Genomic DNA, 27,063 nt, shown 5'->3' with positions numbered 1-27,063 from the left:
ATTTAATTAATAATAATAATAATAATTTATTTTATTTTTTGGACGAAATACTATTATGTTTGATGGAAAAAAATGTTAGGGATTGATTTGTGTATTAATTTATTTTAGAGACTAAAATGTCCCCTTTTAAAATTCTTAAAAATTGATCTAGGTAATTACTTTGTTGAAAAATATACTAAAAATTAATTTGTCTGTCAGAATAAAATCTTAGAAATTGATTTATATATTAATTTTTTAGACTAAAATATACGTTTTTAAAATATTTAGAACCGACTTGGATAATTATTGGTATTAAAAAAAATGTGCCTCTAAAATTAGAATATCACGAGGTCAAAAGAGACAACAAAAGAAGGACAAAATCACAAAAGCTTCCCTACCAAATTATTATTATATTTCAATTTTCAATCTCCATTCACATGCCTTTATTGCAACTTGGCCAGACAAGACGGCACAACCAGCTACCACTACAACTTAAAGAACAAAACAAACAACACATCACAAAGAACCAAGCATAGGTACGACTAATACATTATTAGTACATGAAAATGGAAAGGAGAATATTAACGTATGGCAAATGCTATTTTGATCATGCAATCTCACAACTCAACTCCACAGATTCAAAGTCTAATTTTGCATGGGCCGTTCACATAAACATCAATTTTGTCAAATCAAATCCTAGAATTCATGCTAAACCTTGAAATCCTGAAGGGTTTGATGTCAACCCCACTTGCAACCCCATCAACAGCAAGCTCAGTTAAAACCCTTCCAATAACCGGGGCCATCTTGAACCCATGACCCGAAAACCCGCCACCCACTACCACATCCTTCCCAAACTCCCCACCCAAGAAATCCACAATAAAATCTTCATCTGGCGTCATAGAATACATGCAGGCCTGCTTCACCACGGGCTCGCTCGAATCGACCAAGCCCATGAACGTATGTTGAATCCACTTCTTTAAATCTTGAACTCTATACCCTGAACCCCAAGGTCTCTTATCCGGGTCACACGGATTTCCACCGTGGACTGCGACCTTAACCAAACCCGGGAACTCCAATGATGGTGTTCCGTACACGTAAATCCCTCCTTCCCCTGTACAGCTAGCAAAGGTAGGAAAATCACCCCCTACTGCGAAATCCCCTTCGTGCCCCTCCTTCACCCTCCAGTAAAACACATGAGTCTCTAGTGGCTGAATCGGTAATTCAACTCCACTCACTTTCTTCACAAGCTTGTTAACCCATGCTCCTACCGTTACAACACACTTCCTTCCGCGATAACTTTCGCCGTTAGATGTAAAAACAACGACGCCGTTTTCTCCCTCTTTTTTAACGTCGATTACCTCAGCTTTGTCCTTTAAAACTGCACCGTTTTTGTGCGCTAGCGATTGGAACATCGCAACCGCCTTCGTCGGCTTTATGATGCCGCCCAGGCGGTTGAATATTCCGATCCAATCGTCCGGCATGTCGATGCGGCCCGGGAACTTCGCCGCCAGCTGGCGGCGGTTGAAGATCTCGTGCGGCATGGCGTGCCGGCGGCAATTGTCGATGACGGCGCGGAGGATTGGTTCTTGAGCCGGGCCGATATCGAGATGGTGGGCCGGGAAGTAGACGGTGTAGCCGATTTGGGCCTGGGCCTGCTGCCAGAGCGTGTAAGATTCCATGACGAGTGGGTAGTAATGGTGCTGTGGGTACGTTGCGCGGATTGTGCGGGACTCGCCGTGGGAGGAGCCACGGTGGTGGAGGAAGTCGAATTGCTCGAGGAGGAGTGTCCGGAGACCCCTCTTTGCAGCGTGGTACGCGGTGGCGCTTCCCATTACACCGCCGCCGACGATGATCACGTCGAAAACCTCGTTACCACGCCCGCTCTGCATATTTTCTTTATCTACAGAATCAGATAAAGGATATACTGTTATAAATTTGACTGTAATATTCAACTATTTAATGATATATAAAAGCAGTAGGGGTGTGTGTTTTTTTTTATTTTTTATTTTTTGGTTTCAAGTGGTTAAATAAGAATATCGTAATCACAGGTTGGTGGAGAGAATCATGAATGCAGAATATTCCAGAATCGTAGATAGGTAGGTGCTGAATAGTGAATAAGCTTGAGTTTGTTAATTAGGAGCATTTTTTCTTTTCTTAGATTTGTGGTCAGTGCTGCTTGCTTCAGATGGTGAAAAAATATAAGCTCAACGAACAAATAGATTAAGGAGTGAGAGAGAGACCTGACTGAGTGTTAGAAGATGGAGACGAGAGTGCTTGAATGAGTGAGGGAGTGAGCCAGCCTTTAGCCTTCCTGTAAATATGAGTTGTTACTTCGTTAGTGACAGGATGATGAGGGAAAATAGATATTTATGGTGTTCAAGTTGGCACCGGAAGGCTAATTTTTTTCTCTATAGAAATAAGATGAATGATATATTTAATAGGGTAATGCTGCTGTGCTGAAAAGGAAATCTTTCAACAGGTAAAGAAATGCGTTAGTAATTGTAGTTGGTGGACACGTGTTGGTGTTGGCACTGCTTTGGTAATTATAGTTGGTGGACATTATAGTTGGTGGACACGTGTTGGTGTTGGCACGCCCTGATCGTATATGATGTTTTACAGTGATTACAGACAGTACTCCACCAAATAATGTTTGTGTAATTCCATATTAACAATGATTATTGGGGTTATAGATTTTTAATTATTATAACAACTGGGTTGATTTTATTGTTGGAATTGGGCTTTTTTATATGTAAATGGATTGGGCTGATTGGAAGACATTGGATTGAAATTATCCAATAATAATACAATTAAATTTCTCTTTTTTTTCCTAATTTTGTTTTTTTTCTTTATGGACTGATGTCCCTATAGAGTACCAAAAATAAAATAAAAATTTTATCAAAAATAATAACAATAATAACAACTTTTTGTTTTTTTTTCCTTCTTGTTTTTATTTTTTAATTAAATAATAATAAAAACAAATCTTTAGACCATGAAGTACTTTTTTAAATATAAAATTACATTCACATAAAAATTTAGCATAAATGTATTATATTGTCTCTTTCATTTCAAGAACATACGATCATAATTCGGTTTGTGTAGCTGTAATATATTAATTTTTTATACTCAGATTGCATGTCTCAAAACATTTTTTTTTGTGACCGTCTCAGAACACTTTAACACTATGTTTGGTTTAAAAGAAACTAAAAAAATAAAAAAATGAGTGAAATTTTTTTTGTTTAAATACTAAAAAAAATAGAAAAAAAATTTTGATATGGATCTCACTAAATTTTTTTCCATTACAAGCAAAAAAATAAGGAAAAAAAAACTATCTTTTATGTATTTTTAGTTTTAATAGTTTTAATATATTATTATAATAGAGATTTATATTTAAATATTATATATGTATTAGATAAATAATTTAAATCAAATATATAAAATTATAACATTTTATAATATTCATAGAATGCAATAAAATATAAATAAATAAAAATACTTATATTTTATTTTATTATAAGAGTATTAATGTAATTTTATCTTATGTGTATATAATATTTTATACTATGACAACATTTGTGTCAACCTATAATGGCAGCATTTTGTGTTTGCAGTTCTCCATGCGAGTCAGAAGAACGAAGCTATGCGTTACTGCTTGGTATACACACTTCACTATCTATATGTATGGATGTTTTTCCAATTCACACCATAGATTTTTTTTTTTAAATACACATCACAAAATATCTGCGTTTATTAGGTTTTATTTGGATATAGGAAAGAAAATAAAGAAATGAGAGAAGAAAAAATAGAAAAAAATAAATAAATAAAAAAATCATAATAGTATAAAATTATATTAATATTTTTATAATAAAATAAAATATAAATATTTTTATTTATTGATATTTTATTGCATTCTATAAATATTATAAAATATTATAATTTTATATATTTAATTTAAATTATTTATCTAATACATATATAATGTTTAAATATAAACTCTATTATAATAATATATTAAAACTATTAAAACTAAATTTATATTAATAATTATTAATAATAATAGAACTATGAATAATATTGTAAATACATATAAGATAATATTATTTTCCTTTTTTTTGCTTGTAATAAAAAAAATTAGTAAGACTCATATCAATTTTTTTTCTTATTTTCTTTAGCATTCAAAAAAAAATAAAATTTTTCACTCATTTTTAAATTTTTTTTATTTTTTTTAAACCAAACATAGTGTTAAAGTATTCTGAGACATGCAATTTGACTATAAAAAATTAATTTATTACAGCGACACAATCCGAATTATGATTGTATGTTTTTGAAATGAAGAAGACAACATAATATATTTATACTAAATTTTTATGCGAGTGTAATTTTATGTTTAAAAAGGTACTTCATGTTCTAAAGATTTGTTTTTATTATTATTTAATTAAAAAAATAAAAACAAGAAGGAAAAAAATAAAAAGTTGTTATTATTGTTATTATTTTTTGGTACTTTACAGGGACATCAGTGTATCAAGAAAAAAGAAACAAAATTAGGAAAAAGAAGAAGTTTTATTGTCAAATTAATTGATTGTTTTTGAATAATTTCATCCAATGACCTCCAATCAGCCCAATCTTTCTACCTATAAAAAAGTCAAATTCCAACAATAAAATCAACTCGGTTGTTATAATAATTAAAAATTTATAATCCAAATAATCATTGTTAATATGGGATTACACAAACATTATTAGGTGGAGCACTGTTTGCAACCACTGCAAAACATCATATACAGTCAGTGCGTACAGTGCCAACACTAACACGCGTTCACCAACTATAATCGCCAACGCATTTCTTTACCTGCTGAAAGATTTCTTCTTCAGCACAGTAGCATTGCCCTATTTAATAAGGTAAAAACTGACCTGAAATTAACTTCATTTTAAATTGATATCTAATAATTTTTAGATAAAAATTTAATCAAATTAATTAAATTATCTAACGATTTTCAGGTATCAACTTCACGTAAAAACAACTACACCTGAGTTTCCACCCTTTAATAAATATTGTATTGTCAATATTTTTTAAAATTATAAAAGATATACAAATCGGAGTATCAATTTTCTATACTTTAAATATTTTAATATTTTTACCTTTTAGTTGATTGTATCTTATTTTTGTGATGTATTTTTTGTGTAGCTTTATCTTAATGTGTTGAGATTTTTTGGGGAAAAAAAATAAATAAAAAGATATCATTTTTGTGCTCTACAAATATGATGATTCAATTTCTATATTTTCAAAACTAAACCTTTTTAATTTATGTACTCTAAATTAAATAATATCATATATCATATTTAAAATTAATACCCCAATCATCTATATTTCAGAAAAAATACTATTATTAAACTAATATAAAAAATAAAGTGCAGCACTCCACACTATTGAAGTTCATAATAATAGTTTATTTTGCTCACATTTTTATCTCTTCTAATTTATTTTTTTTAAATGTTATATGATATATATTTTGTTTTATTAAAATAATTAAAAAATAATAAATAATAGAAATATTTTTTAATTATTTAATTATAAATATTTATTTAATTATAAATTGTTCACATACAATTGAATAAGAGTATAAATCATTTTTATATTATATTATTATTATTTTTGTAATTAATTTAACAATTGATTTAATAAATTTAAATATCTTAAATTTTATTTTTTATTTGAGAGAATAAAATATGATAATTTATTATTTATTTTATATTTGCATTGAGATATATATAAAAAATTAATATACTTCCAAATATACATATCAATCAATCTTCAAATAAAACAGAGAAGTTGGGTTGGTTCTCGTTGAAAACAAAAAAAGAGGGATTGGATTTTTAATCCCGTGACCCAATGAAGCCACCTTAGCTTAGATGGCACTTAGGAGTACGCGTGTAACTTGTTTCCTTCAACCTTCGTCCCCAATCTGCTCTGAAGAAGAGGCGTCACTATTCTTCTGCTCTGAAGAAGAGGCGTCACTATTCTTGATTAAGGTGAGTGTTCTTTCCGTTTGATTTCAATTCTATATTTTTACTATCATTGAATTCTTATGTGATTTCAATTTCCTGATTTAGATTTACTCCACTTCTTAGGGTTTCTCAAACTCAAACACTCTTATAGATGCTACATAGTGGTATGCTCTTTTTTTTTCTCTTATGCTGATATTAAATTACTAAGTGGATAGTATGCTTTTGTGATTCATGATTGAGATTCTAGTCTTTCAGAAGGAAAAAACTTCCTTGATGCTAAAATTGTTATTTAATGGGTTCATATTTTACCCAAGAGTACATTTTCGAGAGTGTCTTTTTGGATTTATAATCCAAGTGGTTTTCTTTTTCTTTTTTTACTGAGTTAATATGGAATATCCAATTTAAAAATGAATGTATTGCAGCAGAACATGTTGTAGGACTGACACTTGATTGAAGGCAACTTAAGTGGTGGAGATTCGCATACAGATGTGAAGTTGATAATTGAAATTCGTTATATGCTAAATTGTCATCTAAGTAGAATTTTGCTAATGCATTGTTATAGTTTGATGAATCAGTAATGCTTAAATTAGGTGAAAGCCCTCATCCATATTCAAGGGCTTAAGCATATTATTTCTATGCTTGACCTTGTTTTTCTTTGTTTTTATAGGTTATTTGATGCCTTTGTTTTAAGTTGGTATTGCATCAGCTTCACCATGTCTTGTATGAAATGCTTTGATCAATTTGAAGAACATGTTACTGGACTTTCCCTATTCCAATAAATGTGAAAACAGAAAAGGATCAAGGAATAACTGAATTTTGTTGTATCAGCGTGTTATCTAAAATTCTAGTAGATATGGCTGCGGAAGATGATAAGAATCTTGTCGAAATCTCAGAGAATACGATAGACATTGCTAAATATATGAACTATGTCAGCGCTCCACAAGCTGGTGCGATAGCAACTTTTGCAGGCACCACACGCGACACTTTCGAAAATAAGACGGTTTTAGAGTTGAGGTATGAAGCTTATGTTCCAATGGCAATGCGTTGTATCAAGTTTGTCTGTTCATCTGCAAGAGTGTCATGGAATCTACATTCCATTGCTGTTGCACATCGCCTAGGCACAGTCCCTGTAGGAGAAACAAGTATCTTCATCGCCGTGTCATCTGTTCACAGGGCTGATGCACTGGAGGCATGTAGATTTATAATAGATGAAGTAAAAGCTACCGTTCCTATTTGGAAGAAGGAGGTTTATTCAAACGGAGAAGTTTGGAAAGAAAACTCCGAATTCTTGAAGCGGAGGAGCAATCTTGGTAACAAAGATGTAGATTGCAATGTGAAAATGACAGAAAGTATGGAGCACAACAACAAAAAGCCTTGCTGTGGGACTAAGGTTAAGGTTGATGATGAAGTAAGCCGGAAATAATGCTAGTGTTGGGGGATCAAAAGACATTAGGTAGCATTAATTTGGCTCCCTTTAATCAAATAATGCTAATAATGGTTTGCAGAATATCTTCATTTCCAAATCTCTGCAAAAAGAGTGCAAAATTGTATGAAATATACTGCAATGATATTAATATATTTCATTTGATAAAGATGATGCCACACTGGCATTGCAATGAGGGAATTTTTTCTATTGTAAAATAAAAAATATATATTTCCTAAAGAAAATTATTCAAATTTTAATTCTCCGAATCTAACTCTTTTCTGGTCAGTATTTAACCATCAAAAGAAGAATGAGTAATTCTATATTATTAGATGTCATCTTCTACCATTAAAAACACTTATAATGACTAATTGATGACTACATATTACAAAAAAATATATACTCTTCAACATTTTTTGTGCTTCTAATTTGAAAATATATATATATACTATGATCAAAATTCTTCATTTTTCAAAAACTTAGTTTGTTTAATTTAGTTTCCTTCTCACCCAAATTAAACCAAATTATTTTCTTTTTCAAAATTAAGGTGGTGGTATTCCTACTACGCACCATTGTTAAATATAACTTATTCTTGTGTATTCTTTTGTATTTCTATGTATTTCTAGAAACATAATAATGATTGTTTAGTATTTAACTTTTCAACTTTTCTTCTCACTCAATCTGGTATTTATGGAGAGAGACGAAGTGAAATTTACAGACGATTAGGTAAAGCTTACAAAAATGTCCAACAAAAAATCGTATTTCAAAAATTAAAATCTCATTAATTTTTTTAAAAAATAGTGATTTTTTAATTTATAATAGAAGCTAATCCCTACAATAAGGATCTAATTTCCACCGTATATATGCTACATGACAAATTAAATAGTTGATGTTTGATTTAAATCTAAAGCAGTGACATTAATCTTTAGGAAGGTATCACATGTAACAGGAACTTTGGAACTAGTGCTTTTAGTTATTGATCTTTATTATAAAAATCCATACATAATACATGGTTAGATCAATAACTAAAATTATTAGAGCACTAATGTTCTTGAAACACCTGAAAATTTAGTAGCCATAATATATTTAGTAGCCATTTTGTTTCCTGGATTTAACATTGCTTCAGCCATTTTTTTGCATGTCTTTGGCAGAAAACTTTGACCCTTTTCAAACCTTCTACAAGGGCAGATGGATCGGCGGCGAAAGTAATGCGAAGCCAATCTTTTAGTCCAACTGTTGTTCCTGTAAAGAAATGTCATTTTTGTTTGTTAACTAAATTCAACAGCAAAAGAATCCAAATTAAATTATGAGAGCAGTTGAGAGTTTTAGTTATATCAAAAAATAAAAGAAGATTTAAATATTAGCTTTGCAGATCAATAATTTAGTTAAACACATAAATTTTCAAATTGTCTAAGCTGCTTCTATAATAGTGACTTAGAAGTGAAGTCTTGCTCTGCACAATTGTACCTGGAAGAATGATAACAGATTCCTCCTTTGCAAGTTTGAAACAAAAATCAATATCATCGTTAATATCTTCTAGAAGCAAAAGGTTTAGTTTCACCTGCATTTCATTAATTACAAAGACATTTGAAAGAGAAGCCATTATAAAAGACTTTACAGAGCTTATGCTGTTCTCAAAGAAATAGCATTAACTGTAATTTTATTCTTAGCTTCTTACTATCATAGTCATGGACCCTTCCGGTTTATGAGGACAAAACATGCATGGAATTTCTTCTATCTCCTTGAAGCATATATCTGAGTTAAGTCTTAAATCATCAATGGTTTTTTTGAAAAAAGACTCTTCAGTTTGATTAAGTATGCGCGGTACAGCCGCCTGCCAAATCCGAAGCATCATCAATCAACTAAAATAATTATAAATAAGCAATATATAAATCATTAGGTCAAAACTATTATACGATTATTTTCATATGAAGTTAATAGTTGAGAACCGTTAAATAATCATTAGTCAAACATGTATAACACATCATGTTTCTTCCCTTACTAATTTTTTGAAGAAATATATATATATATATATATATATATATGAGATATGTGATTGATAAAATAAAAAATATTTAGTGATTTTATATGTAATTATTTTTAATAATGTAATAGTTTTAAGTTTTAATTATTTTTTTTGCTGATATTTTTACTTAATCAATTTTATATCGTACATTTATGTACTTTTTTAAATTAATTTCTATATACTTATTTTTATAAATATAATTACTTACATTATTTTGTTTTAATAATTATATTATCTACTTTAGACATTCTTTTCTTGTAAAAAATACCAAATTTTATTTTAAACTTATATTATTGAAAAGAAAACTTTTATTAATTTTTCATAATAACTTATTTCAACTATAATTTTATTTTTTGAAAATTGTATTTTATATTCTATAAGAGTCCCAGTACTTTAGAGATAATTAATAATTTATAAATTATTTTAAAGTTTTTGAAACTTTTAAAAGAACTATCTTAATTAAAAAGATACGTAACAACTTCTTAACTAAATATAACATAAAAATACTAGTATCTTATAATTTTATAGAGTACTATAGAGTACTATGTAATTCTTATTTTAAAAATAAAATTATTGAAATTTTTTTAATATATTTTGATATATATTGATAAAATATTTAAAAAGAATAATTCACTAATTACACATAGTAAAAAAAAATTCACTAATTACATATCATGAATAAATTATTTATATAATAAAAAAATAATTAAAAAATTGTATAAAATTAGGCCACCGCATATCCAAATTTCTAGATCCGTAAAAAAAATGTAAAAACCTGAATGAAAGTGGCTGGACCTCCCAAAAGATCAAAATACTTTCTAATGCGCTCAACTACCTGCATACAAAGAAAAGCATATAGTCTTTCATATTGCAAAAGGATTTTGAATATAGAATTGTACAATAAACAAAAATAAAATAAATAAACATACAAATAAAACATTTTTAGAAATTATATAAAAATAACTGTCAAACATAGACAAAACTTGTTAATTGATTCACTTGTTTAGAATAATTAGACAATAATATATTGGTAGTTAGAGAAGTTGAGAATCACTTAGACTGACTGACGGAATTAGTTACCAACTGTGGTTTTTCAAGAATCATAGGGCCAATGAATTTAGCATTAAGATTAACAATAAAAAGGATACTAAAAAAATGCTTGGAGAGGGAATATATATGACCTTGGGATTTTTGAAGGTGCCACTAGGATCAGTTGTCACAAACCAACCAAGCCTCCAACCAGGTACTATCCATCTCTTGGACAAGGACCCAAGAGTGATAACAGGAACAATAACCCCAAAGACACCCATTGGAACAAAAGGGTTGCTCCCAAATGCAAGATGGCCATAAACTTCGTCAGCAATCACAATTGTTCCAATTTGTTTTGCAGTTTCCGCAATCTAAATTACAATACATAACATAAAGGTGAAAATTCACATCCAGTTGTTGATAATTTAATATATTGACTAAATTATTATCTAATAATTATCGACTATTAACTTTATCTAAAATATACTTTTATTAAAAAAATAACTTTTTTAATTAACAATACGTTGCTTTAAAGAAAACAAAAACAAAAGACATTTTTAATTCTTAAAAATATTTTGAAAAAATTTATCTACATATAAAATAATTTTTATCTGTTAAAATTTTTTTTTATAAAAAAAAATTAAGTGATTCTTTTAAAAGCCAATCCATCTACCTAATAAAATGGTTTTTAAGTAAGAAAAAAAAAACAAAAAATGGCAAGAAGAATTAACAGGATTGTGGTTCATTGAAGTAACCTTCTCCAAGTGATTATAAGAGTAGACATTTCCACAGGGATTTCCAGGGTTTATGATGACGAGTGCAACAGTGTTGTGATCTGCAAGAGCCTTAACTGAATCAAGATCAACCTCCCAGCCTTTTTCAAGAAGCAAATCATAATGCCTCACTTCAACTTGTCTAAATGCGGCACACAGTTCGTAGATTGGGAAGCCTGGTCTCGGCAGTAGTATGTTTGCACCGCCTCGTGCAAGAATTGCCACCGAGACGTCGATGGCCTGCGTGCACCCGCACGTGATGAAAACATCATGTGATGATAGTTTGTATGGCAGATCACGTGATAGATATTCAGCAATTGCTCTGTCATAGAGATTCAAGCAATCAGTTTTTTCCAAAAGGTTATATACAATAATACGAGAATATGAGCGATTTTTTAATTTTAAAGTGTAAATCTTAATTTTTAAATTTTAAATATAAATTATTGATATAAAATATAATAAATAAAGAATTAAAATTTATTTAATTTATATAGAGTATAATGTTCGTTATTTACTAAAAACGTTTAACACAAATTATAAGCAAATAACTATGTTACCAATTGTAGCGAATAAATTATAATTTAAATAACATAATTTTTTTGTATTTATTTAAAAATTTACTCTTAATTTAAAAAATATATATATTACTAATTTTAAAAGGATGATAAAGAAGAAATTTGGCGACCCACGGATGGAAAAAACGTGGCGGTTAATATTTAAAAAGAATGAAATAAATCATATTTACTTTATTTAGAGGTGTGACTACAGATAAAAAAAGTTTATACTACGTCTCTATGTAATTTTGTATTCAAAATCATTAAATTAGCTCAACACTAAAAAAATCTAAGAATGAAACACTAAAAAAATTTAAGAATGAAAATAAATCTCAGTATTCTGTTTGGTGGAGAGACAGAGACGGAAAGATTGAGATATTTAGTCTCTCAGTCTCTGTCTCAGTACCTCAAAACAAACGCTACCTTAAATAAAACGTAAAATATACGTGCTCAACACATACGAAACGACCGCTCTTACCCAACGTTTCTTCTCTTCTTCTTCTCTTTTCCTCGCACTTCTTCTTCTTCTCTACGCTTCTTCTCTTCTCCCGACGCTTCTTCTTCTCACGCTCGTTTATACACGGAGCGTCTTTTTTTTTGTGTTCCTCCTCATTCTCATTCTCCCCCTTCTTTTTCGTGTTCCTTCTTCTTCATGTATTTTCTGCTTATTGTCATTCTTTTATTGTTATTGCTGTTGTATTTTTTTTGTCTTTTCCTCCTTCTCTTTGGTGAAAAAGCATTAGAAGGTGAGGGGGAATAAAATTAGCAATTACATTTTGTTGAATTCGATTCAAAATTGAATAATTCAAACATTGATTCGTTTCGGAAGAATAATTTAAATCGCTCTCATTCAATTGATTTGAAATTGATTTATTCATTGTTTCAATTTAGAAGTCCAGATCAAAAAAGAAAACAAAAAAAAGAACGACGGAGCTTATTACGTTGAAGTCAATCCAGATCCATAACGAAGAACGCGAGCAGAAAAGAAGAACAAGAACAAGAAAGAAAACTCGACCAGAGGAGAACGACGAAGTCTATAACGCAAGCAGAAAAGAAGAAGAAGGTTTACGTTATATGTAGCGTGTGAATCACAAATAATTTGGAGATTGGAGGAGACGCGTATAGCAAAAAAAACTTAGATAACATCCATGTATTTTTTATATGAATGTGGAGTATTATTGTAAAAAAATTAGAATACATACCTAAATTAATTTTTAACAAGATTTTGATCCGATATATTAGTTTTTTTTATCATTTTTATTATTTAAATGTGTTAAAAGAATAATTTTTTGTTAGAATTTTTTGATGATGAATTTCAGTCAAAAAGTTATTAATATATGTATTTTTCATATTGTTTTTGTCGTTATTATTAAATTTAATAGTTAAGTTTTTAAAAATTTAATTTGTTTCACAGATTATTAAAATTGAGATTTTTTATTTTTTTCAGAATTTTAATAATATTATTACAAAAATAAATTTAATTTTTTAACCAAGTTTTAAATAATATATGTTAACACATTATAATAAAATTAATAACTATATTAGTTTATTTTCATGTTAATTAATTAAATAAGTAGGAATACAATCAGAATCAAAATTTGGCTTTTTTATTAGAAAAAAAGAGAAACATATTTAATTTCTCTTTACTATTTATATTACAAAAGAAGATATAGACATGTAGAACTGTTTTTTAGAGTAAAATTTATTTTTGATTTTTTTAATTTAAAAAATTTGTACCTTAACAATTGAAAAATGATAATTCCTTCTTTATTTTTCTTTTTCCTTAGACTTATGAGCTCTTTTGTAAGAATCTCAGGTAAAAAGTGACAGAAAGTACTTACGTATGACGTTAACTTAAAACCTTTACTTGTTTTACATATGGATGATAAGCATCTGATTGAAAGCATCTGATTGAAATTGTTTATTACCTATACAGTAATTAAAACAACGTTATAGGAGAATGGATTATCTCAATTTTTTTTAACAATTGAAGAAGTAAAGTGTGATCTCTCACCAATAGTTTTATAAATAAGACCAAAAATAAATATAAGAGAGAGCAATAAAAGATTAAAAATCACACTTTACACTCTTAATTTTTTATTAAACAATAAAGAGAATCCATTCCCACGTTAGAGGGATATAAGTGATATAACCATTTAATTGAGATATTATTTTAATGATTATGTAAGAACTACACTGCTCCAATCAAATAATTATCATTTATTGGATTGATGAAGTTCAAGTCATACAAATTACATCTCACGTAATCATTTTTCGTTATCCTTTGTAAAAATTTTTTACAGAAGGACTCATACATGGATAAGAACTCGTGTTTAATGAAAAGAAAGGATAAGAGATGGATTGTTATATTTCAATCATTAAGGTGCGAATTGTCTAAATTGAAAAAGGATAAGGGTCGAAAAATAATTTTACTCTATTTTGTATGATAATAAGTAGGTGAAAACTTACATGCAATTGTCTTTATATAAAATTGTTTGTTAGAAATAGTGGTGTTCAAATTCAAACCGATTTAAATTAAAAAGCTTATCCAATCTAATCCAAACTAAAAATCGATTAAAACCGCACTAATTCGGATTTGATTGGATTCTATTTTTTGTAAACCGTTGGATCGGATCGGATTCTGATCTACTTTTCATAACCAATCCAATTCAATCCAATCCAAACCGCATAATATGCTATAATATTATTATTTTATTATTATATTTATAATAAGGTGAATGCTACCATGCTTTCTCTAAAATAAAGGGTAAATTACTCCTGTGATATATATAGTGCTTATAATTATATTCAGCTTGTTACACATGGCAACATTTGTGCTACCGAGGTGCGGAGAATCTCTGCTACATAAGCGCCACTCCTTCCCAACCTCAACTTACATCCACTGTGCATCCTTCGCCCTCTTCTGTATAGTGATAATATCCTCAGAGTTCACTATCCGCACAACTTTTGTCCCATGAAAGTGATTAAATTCTTGTGCATAATTGTCACCTCATCTTCCAAATCCTATTGTCTGCAATTGAATTTGACTTGATCTCTACCTCATCGACAACAATGTCTTTAATCTCATGAGGATCTGAATGTACCATCTCTTGAAACTTGTATTTGACATCATCAACAACAATGTCTTTAACTGTGTTTATGACTTGAGGATTTGAAAAATCTTTTCAAATGTCTTTATGACTTCTATCATCACAGACCATAAGCTCTCCTCTACCTTCAAATGCATCAATTGTATTTGTAAAGATATCTTCCATTTCATAAAACTCATCTGGTGAATTACTTTCAATATATATATATATATATATATATATATATATCACTAAGGGGTAATTTATCCTTTATTTTAGAGAGGATACGATAGAATTTACTTTATAATTATATTTATAACATGTTCAATTTGATATATATTTTTATATTATTCACGTATTATTATTATTTAATAAATATTTTATATTCAAAATGTGATTTATTTATTTATTTTAACTAACTTATCATTTTATTTCTAATGTTATGTTATCGTTGGTTTTTAAGATATTGTTGAGACTTGTTATATCATTATTGGTTATTTAAAATTTGATATTGGGACTTGTTATATATATTTATTTTTTTAATTTACAAAACGCAAATCTAATCCAATCCAGACCGCTTAAAATTGGATCGAATAATATTTTTTTAAAAATCATCCAATCTAAACCGCACCGCAAGTAAAATTAGTGTATGTTTGGACGGTGGTTTGTATAAAATTAAGTTTGCAAAATTGATTTTGATTAAAAGTGAGTTGGTATTAACGTTGATTTATGTTTGGTAATTCTCATTCAAGATGGATTATAGTAAACTAAATATTGTTTAAATTACATTATTTAAAATCACTTTTAGATGAAAAATTACAAAAAAAGACATAAATTTAAATAATTATTTTATGTTATCTTGTAATTTTATTTTAGATATCTAAATAAATTTTAAATTTTTTAGTACTTTCAGTATTCTTTACTCTAATAGGATTAATATAACTATAATACAAAGCAAAAAAATATTCTATAAAAAAAACAACAATAACAGTTAAAAAATTTATATAAACAAAAAATAATAATAGTTTTATAAAAGATAATAATATGCATGAAAGAGTATTGGAAAAAAAAACATTATAAAACAAATAACACATATATGAATAATAAAGGACATAATTGGTATATAGAAATTTTTTTCTGTCCAACATGAAAAAGTGAACGAACGGAAAAGCAAGAATTTGTAGCTTATGAGAAACGTGGATTAAAGAGTAAAATCACTTCTTGCGTTCAGATGATAAAAAATTGCTAAACATATAAATGGAGCGTTCAAGAGATTCAAACGTACTTTTCTCTTCTCTAACGCATTTGCCAAATACACTCTTAGTGTTTAGATCGGATGAATTTTGGACTCAAAACTGATCCAATTAGAAACTGTTAAATAATAATTTAGTCAAAAATATCAAATAATCTAACCATTCTTAACTAACAATTTAAAATAAAAACAACTACATTTAAATTTTCATCTAATAAATAGGCTAAAAATATATATACAAGAGTCTAATAAATAGGCTAAATAGGTGCCATTTATGACTCAGAATATGTAATATTTTTTTCTTAGTTACACAGTCACAAAGATTCATAACTTAAAACAAAAACCACCTAAAGCTAACTAGGGCAACCGAGTGGGAGATTTTACTTAAGGAAAAAATGAATTTTTTTGTGAGATGTCTAAATGACATAATCTTTTTTATTTTTATTTTTAAAATATGTATTCTCATTTTAAACAAAATACACTTTGGTTATAATTTATTTGGTTTTGAAAACAGAATTATATATAACACTCAAAATTAGATACAAAAATTATTTTTATATTTTGTTAGGTGATAAATTAAATATGAGATAGAATAAACAATAAAAAAATCAATTTATCTCTATTTTTCTTACATGCAAATTAGAAAGAAATAAAATGATAAGAAAATTATCAAAATTTGATAATGACAATAATAAAAAAAGATAAAATAAGTTATATCTTTATTCAATATTTTTGCATTTTATTTGATAAAAAAATATTTTTTTGACAAAAAAAATACAAAATATATTAATTCAATGTTTAAAGATAGATGCAATATTTTTATTCATGTCTTATTTACTAAACACACATTCATTTGTGTATCTGTATCTATATCTTGGTGTTCTCTACCCATAAACAAACATAGTCTTCAATCTATTTTACTAAAATACTTTTTAATAATAATTATAATCATATATAAATTAATGGTAATTATTTAATTAATTTAAAAAATAATAATATAAAACATATATTTATTATTATGGTAATAAATCTCATTCATTTTTATTATTTTAAGTTGTTAGAAGACTATTTATTTTTTTATATATATTTCACGATTAATGATAAAATATTAAAAAATAAAATATATTACATTAAAAATAAATATGTATTTTATATTATTATTGATTTTAGTATAACAATAAAAAATACTAATATAAAATCTATTTATCATTAATAATGGAATTTATAAAAAAAAAATTAAATATTTCTATAACAAATTAAAATATTTTATATTCTGTAATAATAATAATATAGAACATGTATTTATTTATAAATTAATAATTTTTTATTTATTTTTAATATTTATCATTACTCATGACAAACATAAAAAATTTAAATTATATATTTTTATATCAATTTAAAATATTATAAATAATCAATTATTACAATAATAATAAATATATATTTTATATTATTATTATTATTACTATTATAATAATTATTGAAAATATTTTAATTATAAAAATATTTTATATTATTATTATTATTTATCATTGTCTAATCAAAAGTATTTTTTAGATTTTTTTATTTATATAAAATAAGAAAGATTTAAAATGATCAGAATATTTTAAATCAATTTTTGTTACATAAATATCATTTTTTTATTATTATATAAATCATCCGAAAACTTTATGATTTAGCTTAATTAGTAAAATATCACTAGGTTGAGATGATTTATGTTTAAATTTAATCTAAAAGCATATAAATAATGGTCTCATATATTATGTATTTTCCTAAATGACTATAAGTAGGGTATAAAGAATAGCGAATAAAAGTTGAAAACACAAATTTAAAACTATTTATGTCTTAAAAGTAATCATCAAAACCTGAGACAATTTAAGTGCGTGATAAATTTAAGATCCTAAGACGTTCTATGAAATAGTAAAAAATTTGGGAAAGATGGTTTAAATTAAAAACTAATTTAAAATTATAAATAATAATTTTTTTATTATTTTAAATTGTACTATATTTTTATTATTCTAGTACTCATTAAGTACATTTTAAAAGTTTGATTTATTATTTTATTTATTATTATCTCTTACCCACCTCCTTTTTTCTTAAATAAATTGATATAATGTAAATATCATTTATAATGTAAATCGATATAGTTTGTTACAATGAATTGATATAATATAAATCGCAAATAAAACTTATTTAATAGTTCTCTAGGATTATGTATGCTTGAATTTTATTTAAAAAAATAACATAAATTGTCTCAAAATATTAATATAAAAATACTTAAATTCATTGTTCATATATATTTTTTTAATCATCTTTAATCGCTAAATATTGAAATAAATTTTACTCCTAAATATCACAGATTATTATGATTTACATGTGTTCTTAACACAAATTAATCTAAGATAATTTATCTTTATGTTTAGTTAAAATTTTAATTCATAAATTATTATCTTAGAATATGATAATTTACATTCTAATTTAAAACTAAATATTCTAGAACGATATATAAATATTAAAAAAGGACTTTTGTGTATTTGATTTTTTTTAGAAAAATTACTTAATATTAATTCCCCTTTAATTTATATACGAAAAAACTTTTTTTTCTATCACTGATAATTAACAGTCATTTTTTTTACTTTTTTTTAATAACAATTCAAATCTTTAATCGTTGCTCATTTACTAATTTAGTAGTTGGTTAAGAGTAAAAATGATTTCAATAAAGTGATGAGAAAAAGAGGAACAAAGCTAAGTGAACATAAGACATTATTACTCACTGTCTGGTCTGAAGGAGGCCAGCGGTGGGAGCATAGCCATGAAAGTTGTGAGAGAGAAGCGTGTCAGCAACAGCTTCTTCGGAGACAGATGTGGTTTGAAAACATGAAAACAGTGTTGGGTCACCCAAGCCAAGAGAAATCACCCTCTTATTTTTATTCTCCACAGTGCTTTGCATTAGAAGGCTTAGAATACCCTTTATGGTCATAGTTGAAGTTTCCTTTGATTCATAGTTCACACTATTTCCACCATTCTCCATCCTATCTCTCTCTATATATATCTTCTTGGAGGCAATTAAAGAATATGCCAGACGCGATGTTTATATAGAAAAAATAATAATAATTAGATTTAAAAGATTTTTTATTTTAGATTAATTAATTAAAAAATATTAATTTGTTCATTTACATAATAAACCATGAACATATTATATTTTTTTATCGATTCATCACATTAAAATTTACAGTGATACTTATATGTATCATTTTTTTTTTGTGACTACTTATATGTATTAGTTGTTATTATGACGTGTCTATTTATAAAATATATAACAATTTTTAAAACAAAATCTTACATGTTTTAATAATATTTATAGTAATTAAATAAAGAATAATTGATAAAAGTTATAAAAAAATTCAAATATAATAATATTTTACTGTTTAAAATTATATTATTTTTATATTCATGTTATAGCAATGAGACATTTATTATTGTAGATATTAAAATACATAAATAACTTCATTTTGTTTCACTTTATCTATGAGAATCTAATTATTATCTTATTTCATAAAAAATTATATATGGAGCTGTATTTATTATTGGAGAAAAATTTTAAACTTTTTAATAAATATATTAAAAAATTAATTTTTCCGTATTTTAATTTATAATTTTAATATATGCCCTAAGAATATAAAATATATCAATTAAAAAATATTATAAATATTATAATGTAAAATATGATTACTATTTCTTTGTTTATTTGTAGCAGTTTTTTCTTTTATTTGTAGAGGTTTATAATTCTCTGGTGGGAATTTTTAAAACCTCTGAAATTTGAAGTGCCACGAGATCTTTTGTGAGGATTTTTAAAAATCTCCACAATCTATTTAGGGAGGGGGGTTTATGTGTGTTTAGGGAAGGTTTTATATTGAATTTTTGTGACGATTTGAAATCTCTTTTGTGACAATTTAAAACTCCCACAAATTAATTTTTTAATTTGACAAAAATTAATTATTTTGTGAACTTTTCAAACTTTCACAAACTCTGTAATTATTTATTTATTTTTAATTTTAAATCATTCATTAATCTAATCTCATATACATACTCTCAAATTAAAATTTTATTTTTTAATATTAAAATTTAAAAATTAAATCTTTTATAACACACTTTTTTAATATAAGACATAAATTTATATAATAAAAAAATTCTCAATATCAATAATTCCAAATATAATTACATATGATATTGTTCTACATAATTACAAGTGAATAGGTGATCTCCGTCCTATTCAGGGTAGTGCCCTGCCATCCTAATAACACAACAAATACACTATTAAAACTCAATAAAAAAATACAAAAAAAGCAAAACAGAATGCGGTGCAAAAAAACAAAAAAAATCTGAAAGCATTGAATGAATGAATGAATCATCCCTCAAATCTTGTTAATAGATTGAGAGTGTCCACATGTCTTGGTGTGCTGTTCTCTATAATCAACTTGGCCACCCTTCAAATAATACAACAATTCTCATGCCCTGAAATAAAAATAAATAAATGAATAAACAAGTAATCAGAATTAAAAAAGAAATTTGTTGAAAAATCACACGCAAACCGATTAAGAGGAAAATACATGAAAGAACATTAAACATAAATTATTTTTTTTCTTTAAGTCTTAAAACATCACCTATTATGGACGCTGGTTAAAGACCCAATTTCGAAACTAGAATCCTTTCATCTTTTTTTCTGCTCTAGCAAAATATGACAAAGCACCCAATTTTTAAAAGAAAAAACAACAATTATGTACAATAAAAATCGAGCAAAAACATTAAAATAAAATTATATTATTAATTTATCATAATATTATTCATTGGAAAATAGAAAAGCTTAGTCCAACCCATCAAAAGCTAAAAAAAAGTGTAACTTTGAAGCAGAAAAAGAAAAGGAGATTGATACTTGGTACTTGATAAATTTTATTCCTTTGCCAAATCCAAAAATTTCATGAACAACAACAATAGGAGGAAGATCATCACCATTGGTAGAAGTAGCATTGTTTTCTTCATCAGCAGAAATTATTCTCTTCCCATTGACCTTATTGACGACATCAACAATCTTCTTAGGCTTTTGATACAGAATTTTATTGAGCGACTCAGATAAATCTCCAACAACAGCTGAGCTGAAAATTTAGAATCTATAAAACAAATGAACCAAAGAATTCACAAACAGTTCCATCAGCTTCAGATACTCCATCCATAACTTTAACATTTTATCAAACACCTTATCTACAAGAAGATGAAAAAGAAAAAGAAGGACCAACAACATTATTATTATTATTAGCTAATAATAAAGCGACATAGTGCAGTTATGCAATAATACAATGATGTATACACACAACCATTATTGCTTAAAGGTTTTGGCGTTTAGTTAAACAAATGTAAAAAAAAAAAAAAAACATTCAAGAGAGACGTGAAAAAACATAGGAGATCCAAATTTTAGTGTATATAGATTGTTGATATTTCTATATTCACACAAGAATTAATATGCTTCCAAATATATATCAATTTTCAAATAAAACAGAGGTTGGATTGGTTCACGTTGAAAACAAAAAGAGGGATTGGATTGTTAATCCCGTGATCCAATTATTAGATGGCACTTAGGAGTACGCGTGCAACTTGTTTCCTTCAACTGGAGAAGAGGCTTCACTGTTCTTGATTAAGGTGAGTATTCTTTTTGTCAGATTTCAATTCCATACTTTTACTATCATTGAATTCTTATGTGATTTCAATTTCCTGACTTAGATTCACTTCACTTCCTAGGGTTTCTCAAACTCAAACACTCTTATAGATGCTACCCAGTGGTATGTTTTTTTTTTCTCTTAAGCTTTTGTGATTTATGATTGCGATTCTAGTCTTTTAGAAGGAAAAAAACTTCCTTGATACCAAAATTTTTATTTAATGGGTTCATATTTTATCCAATAGTGCATTTTCGAGAGTGTCTTTTTGGATTTATAATCCAAGTGGTTTTTTTTTTGTCTTTCTTAGAAATGAATGCACTGGAGCAGAACATGTTGTAGGGTTGACACTTACATTTGATTGAAGGCAACTTAAGTGGTGGAGACTCGCATGCAGATGTGAAGTTGATAATTGAGATCGGTGACATGCTAAATTGACGTCTAATGGTTTTTAATTTTCAATGCACGAAGACCGTGTGAATTTCTTCCAACATAAATTATACTAATATGAGCTTTGGACGCAATTATCATCTGAGTAGAATTTTGCTAATGAATTGTTATAGTCTGATGAATCACTAATGCTTAAGTTAGGTGAAAGTTGCCATCCATATTCAAGGGCCTAAGCATATTATTTCTATGCTTGACCTTATTTTTCTCTGTTTTTATAGGTTATTTGATGCCTTTGTTTTAAGTTGATATTACATCAGCTTCACCATGTCTTGTACGAAATGCTTTGATCAATTTGAAGAACATGTTACTGGACTTTGCCTACTCCAATAAATGTGAGAACAGAGAATGATAAGCAATAACTGATTTGTTGCATATCTCAAGTTCTAGTAGATATGGCTACTGAAAATGATAAGAATCTTGTCGAAATCTCAGAGCACAGGATAGACATTGCAAAATATATGAACTATGTCAGTGCTCCACAAGTTGGTGCTATAGCTACTTTTGCAGGCACTACACGCGACACTTTCGAAAGCAAGACAGTTTTAGAGTTGAGGTATGAAGCTTATGTTCCAATGGCAATACGTTGTATCAAGTCTATCTGTCTGTTCATCTGCAAGAGTGTCATGGAATCTACATTCCATTACTATTGCACATCGCCTAGGCACAGTCCCGTAGGAGAAACAAGTATCTTCATCGCCATGATGCCAACCCATCTGTTCACAGGCTGATGCACTGGAGGCATGTAGATTTATAATAGATGAAGTAAAAGCTACCGTTCCTATTTGGAAGAAGGAGGTTTATTCAAACGGAGAAGTTTGGAAAGAAAACTCCGAGTTCTTGGAGCCGAGGAACGATCTTAGTAACAAAGATGTAGATTACAGTGCGAAAATGGCAGAAAACAGTAAAGCACAGAGCACAGCAATAAAAAGCCTTGCTGTGGGATTAAAGTTAAGGTTGATGATGAAGTAAGCAGAAATAATGCTAGTGTTGGGGATCAAAAGACGTTAGGAGCATTAATTAATTTTTCTCCTTTTAATCAAATAATGCAATAAGGTGGGTTGTAAAATGTTTATAATAGTTTGCAGAATATCTTCATTTCCAAATCTCTGAAAAAAGATTGTAAACTTCTATGAAATATACTGCAATGAAATTAATATATTTCATTTGATAAAGATGATGCCACATTGGTAATGCAACGAGGATTTGATCTCCACTGTATATATGCTGCAATGGCAAATTAAATAGTTGATGTTTGATCTAAATTCAAAGCAGTGTCATTAATCTTTAGGAAGGTTATCACATGTACTAGAAACTTTGGTATTAGTGCTTTTAGTTATTGATCTTTATTATAAAAATACATATATAATACATGGGTTGATCAATAACTAAAGTTATTAGAACCCCAATGTTCTTGAAACACCTGAAAATTTAGTAGCCTTCACATATTTAGTAGCCATTTTATATTCTGGATTCGCTTCAGCCATTTTCTGGCATGTCTTTGTCAGAAAACTTTGACCCTTTCCAAACCTTTTGTAAGGGCAGATGCATCGGCAGCGAAAGTAATGCGAAGCAAATCTTTTAGTCCAACCGTTGTTCCTTCATTTTTGTTTGTTAACTAAATTCAACAGCAAAAGAATCCAAATTAAATTATGAGAGCATTTGAGAGTTTTAGTTATATCAATAAATAAAAGAGGACTTAAATATTAGCTTTGCAGTTTTTCAATCTCTCACAATAATTTAGTTAGGCACATAAAATTTCCAAATTGTCTGAGTTGCTCCTGTAATAGTGACTTAGAAGTGAAATCATGCTCTGCACAATTGTACCTAGAAGAATGACAATAGATTCCTCCTTTGCAAGTTTGAAACAAAAATCAATATCATCGCTAAAATCTTCTAGAAGCAATAGGTTTAGTTTCACCTGCATTTCATTAATTACAAAGATATTTGAAAGAGAAGCCATTATAAAAGACTTTATAGAGCTTATGTTGTTCTCAAAGAAATAGCATCAACTGTAGTTTTATTCTCAGCTTCCTACCATCATAGTTATGGACCTTCCGGTTTACGAGGGAAAAACATGCATGAAATCTCTTCTATCTCTTTAAAGCATATATCCGAGTTAAGTCTCAAATTATCAATAGCTTTTTTGAAAAAAGACTCTTCAGTTTGATTAAGTATACGCGGTACAGCGGCCTGCCAAACCCAAAGCATCATCAATCAACTAAAATAATTATAAATAAGCAATGTATAAATTATTAGGTAGAAACTAACATCATTTATTTTCATATGAAATTGATAGTTGAGAATCGTTAAATGATAATTAGTCAAATTTGTTAGATTATCTAACAGTTTTTAACTATCAACTTCACATAAAGACATTGCATGTTAGTCTTCACCAAATCATCATGATTTAAGTTCATTAAATTGTAAGGGCGACCTTAGTTAAACTGAAACCAACAATTTCCTTATAGTAATGTTTAATGAAGCACCATTGTAATCGCATAGAAAAATGAATTTACTAAAATTAGGTAATTAGAGAAAGAAACTAATAGAATTCGTTAGGTAGAAGAAAATTTCAGAAAGAGATTTTTAAGACATTTCACAATTTTCATATTCACTCTGTTATTATGGCTAATACCCCTATTTATATTCTATTTCTATTAATTGGGCCAAGTTCAATTATACTTGTTATAGCATCATGTTTCTTCCTGGATATTTTTGGTTCTTCAACTACAAGCATTGTTGCTATAAAAAGAGGACAGAATGTTAGAGAGGAAAATGTGAAAACCTGAATGATCGTCCGTGGTTGGACCTCCCAAAAGATCAAAATACTTTGTAATGCGCTCAACCACCTGCATACAAAAAAAAGCATATAGTCTTTTTGAATATAGAACTGTACAATAAACGAGAATAAAATAAAAATTATATAGAAACAACTGTCAAACATAGACAAGAGTTATTAATTAATTCACTTGTTTAGAATAATAAATGAACGGTAATTTATCATTAGTTAGAGAAGTTGAGAATCACCTAAGATTGACTAATGGAGTTAGTTACCAACAGTGGCTTTTCAAGAACCATAGGGTCAATGAATTTAACATTAAGATTAACAATAAAAAGAATACTAAAAAATGCTAAAAGAAGGAATATATATGACCTTGGGATTTTTGAAAGTGCCACTAGGATCAGTTGTCACAAACCAACCAAGCCTCCAACCAGGTACCATTCATCTCTTGGACAAGGACCCAAGAGTGATAACAGGAACAATAAACCCAAAGACACCCATTGGAACAAAAGGGTTGCTCCCAAATGCAAGATGGCCATAAACTTCGTCAACAATCACAATTGTTCCAATCCGTTTTGCAGTTTCCGCAATCTAAATTACAATACATAACATAAAAAGTGAAAATTCACTGCCAGTTGTTGATAATTAAGATAAGTCAAATAATTTAATATATTTGACTAAATTATTATTTAATAGTTATTCATTATTAACTTCACATATAAAAATGATTGTACATGACTTTCTGTCTAACAAAAAATAGGTAAAAACTCACTAATATTGTCTTTACTTAGAATTAATAGTTGATAATTATTAAATAATATAATATCTTTGACTAAATTGTGTAGTCAAATATTATGTGCTAGTTTAGATCGGTCTTTTTAGTGAAAAAAGTATTTTTTTTAATAAAATACTTATTCAATTTAAAATCTATTTACATGTCTTTTTTTAAGAGTACTTTTATTAAAAAAATAGATTATTTATTTTTTAAAAAATTAACAATATTTTATTTTTAGAAAAATAAAAACAAAAAATATTTTTAATATTTAAAAACCCTTTTTAAAAAATTATACAAATATAAAATAATTTTTTTTAAATATAAAAAAAAATATTTTCTTAAAAGTCAATTCAAACCGATAGTTTTTGAGTAAGAAAAATAAAAAAGCAAAAAATTGGCAAGAAGAATTAACAGACTTGTAATATATATCTTTACAATATAAAATAAATAAACTAAAAAAGTTATAAATATTACAATGTAAAATATGAGTATTATTTCTATTAAATTAATGAATTTTGTTAAGAAATTAATTAAAAATAAAATTAATTCAAGTCAACTATTTGAAAAACAATTTATTAAAAAAATAATCTCTTATTGTTTTAATTTTTTAAAATTTAAAATTAAAAATAAAAAAATAATTTATATTATAATTAATTTTTTAAATTTTTTTAAATTAATTTTTAAAATATCAATGTTTCTACACGCTTAGTGTGGTCCAAACTCCAAATTCCTCAAATCAAATACATAGCAAAATTTAATCTTAGGTTCCCTCCCTATAAGAGTATTTTATGTGTTGGATTTTCAATGGTCAACAACTTAACATAGGCACGGTGATCATAAAAATCTTAGCCGCACCAGAATCTCTCATATAAATATACAAGAGTTCCTCGATGAAAGTCCTGTTAGAGAATCAATTAAATATTTATATAATATATATAATAAATTATTTATTTGGTCTAATATGAGTTAAAAAATGAACATCACTTATATTATTCAGAATAACTATCCGCATATTATGGATAATAAATATCTCATGTCATAAAACCACTTATCCCAAAAATTTAAGCTAATTTTGGGGTTTACCAAGAATCGAACTCTTTAAAATTTAAAATTTTGATATCATGTCATGAAATCACTCCTCCCAAAAGCTTAAGCTGATGGAAAAAGGTAACACTGAGAGTGTGTGTGGTTGGAAAAATTATAAACAATTCCTAAGAATTTTA

General features: G+C 27.4%; 3 protein-coding genes, 2 long non-coding RNA genes and 1 pseudogene across 12 annotated transcripts; 2 read left to right on the top strand and 4 right to left on the bottom strand.

Moving 5' to 3' along the window:
- Nucleotides 1-356: 356 nt before the first annotated feature.
- On the bottom strand, nucleotides 357-2,495 carry LOC112707767 (probable sarcosine oxidase). Its single transcript, XM_025759708.3, has 2 exons — nucleotides 2,220-2,495; nucleotides 357-1,879 (listed from the first exon to the last, which is right to left on the bottom strand). Exon 2 carries the CDS (start codon nucleotides 1,866-1,868, stop codon nucleotides 669-671), a length of 1,200 nt encoding a protein of 399 aa, XP_025615493.1. The 5' UTR covers nucleotides 1,869-1,879; nucleotides 2,220-2,495; the 3' UTR covers nucleotides 357-668.
- Nucleotides 2,496-5,769: 3,274 nt separating this feature from the next.
- LOC112707764 (molybdopterin synthase catalytic subunit) lies at nucleotides 5,770-7,573 on the top strand. Of its 8 annotated transcripts, none has more exons than XM_025759705.3 (3): nucleotides 5,772-6,003; nucleotides 6,085-6,143; nucleotides 6,647-7,573. In XM_025759705.3, exon 3 carries the CDS (start codon nucleotides 6,833-6,835, stop codon nucleotides 7,400-7,402), a length of 570 nt encoding a protein of 189 aa, XP_025615490.1. In that variant the 5' UTR covers nucleotides 5,772-6,003; nucleotides 6,085-6,143; nucleotides 6,647-6,832; the 3' UTR covers nucleotides 7,403-7,573. The 8 variants fall into 8 exon arrangements, with proteins under 8 accessions (XP_025615489.1, XP_025615490.1, XP_025615492.1 ...); XM_072201494.1 differs by having other exon boundaries at nucleotides 5,793-6,003; nucleotides 6,808-7,573; XM_072201495.1 differs by having other exon boundaries at nucleotides 5,797-6,003; nucleotides 6,103-6,143; nucleotides 6,808-7,573.
- A 700-nt stretch (nucleotides 7,574-8,273) lies between these two features.
- On the bottom strand, nucleotides 8,274-19,203 carry LOC112707762 (probable aminotransferase TAT2). The gene is made up of 7 exons (XM_025759702.3): nucleotides 18,900-19,203; nucleotides 11,213-11,552; nucleotides 10,610-10,828; nucleotides 10,204-10,263; nucleotides 9,081-9,236; nucleotides 8,870-8,963; nucleotides 8,274-8,644 (listed from the first exon to the last, which is right to left on the bottom strand). Exons 1-7 carry the CDS (start codon nucleotides 19,154-19,156, stop codon nucleotides 8,514-8,516), a joined length of 1,257 nt encoding a protein of 418 aa, XP_025615487.1. The 5' UTR covers nucleotides 19,157-19,203; the 3' UTR covers nucleotides 8,274-8,513.
- A 1,101-nt stretch (nucleotides 19,204-20,304) lies between these two features.
- On the bottom strand, nucleotides 20,305-21,275 carry LOC112707766 (uncharacterized). Its single transcript, XR_003156133.3, has 2 exons — nucleotides 21,136-21,275; nucleotides 20,305-20,640 (listed from the first exon to the last, which is right to left on the bottom strand). It is a non-coding gene; the product is annotated as an uncharacterized lncRNA (long non-coding RNA).
- Nucleotides 21,276-21,677: 402 nt separating this feature from the next.
- LOC112707763 (molybdopterin synthase catalytic subunit-like) lies at nucleotides 21,678-23,455 on the top strand (annotated as a pseudogene).
- Nucleotides 23,456-23,534: 79 nt separating this feature from the next.
- On the bottom strand, nucleotides 23,535-25,219 carry LOC112707765 (uncharacterized). Its single transcript, XR_003156132.2, has 4 exons — nucleotides 25,069-25,219; nucleotides 24,319-24,473; nucleotides 24,108-24,201; nucleotides 23,535-23,898 (listed from the first exon to the last, which is right to left on the bottom strand). It is a non-coding gene; the product is annotated as an uncharacterized lncRNA (long non-coding RNA).
- Between the last annotated feature and the right edge of the window lie 1,844 nt (nucleotides 25,220-27,063).

The sequence above is a fragment of the Arachis hypogaea genome, chromosome 8, assembly GCF_003086295.3.
Source record: "Arachis hypogaea cultivar Tifrunner chromosome 8, arahy.Tifrunner.gnm2.J5K5, whole genome shotgun sequence".
Taxonomy (NCBI): Eukaryota; Viridiplantae; Streptophyta; class Magnoliopsida; order Fabales; family Fabaceae; genus Arachis; species Arachis hypogaea.
This window is presented reverse-complemented; position numbering and strand designations above follow the sequence as displayed.

Coding starts and splice junctions, on each gene's coding strand:
- LOC112707767 (XM_025759708.3), bottom strand. CDS start 1,868: ATGCAGAGCGGGCGTGGTAACGAGGTTTTCGACGTGATCATCGTCGGC.
- LOC112707764 (XM_025759704.2), top strand. CDS start 6,833: ATGGCTGCGGAAGATGATAAGAATCTTGTCGAAATCTCAGAGAATACG.
- LOC112707762 (XM_025759702.3), bottom strand. CDS start 19,156: ATGGAGAATGGTGGAAATAGTGTGAACTATGAATCAAAGGAAACTTCA. Junction 10,829..11,212: donor CTTATAATCACTTGGAGAAG/GTTACTTCAATG, acceptor ATTGTAATTTAG/ATTGCGGAAACTGCAAAACA. Junction 10,264..10,609: donor GCACCTTCAAAAATCCCAAG/GTCATATATATT, acceptor CTTTGTATGCAG/GTAGTTGAGCGCATTAGAAA.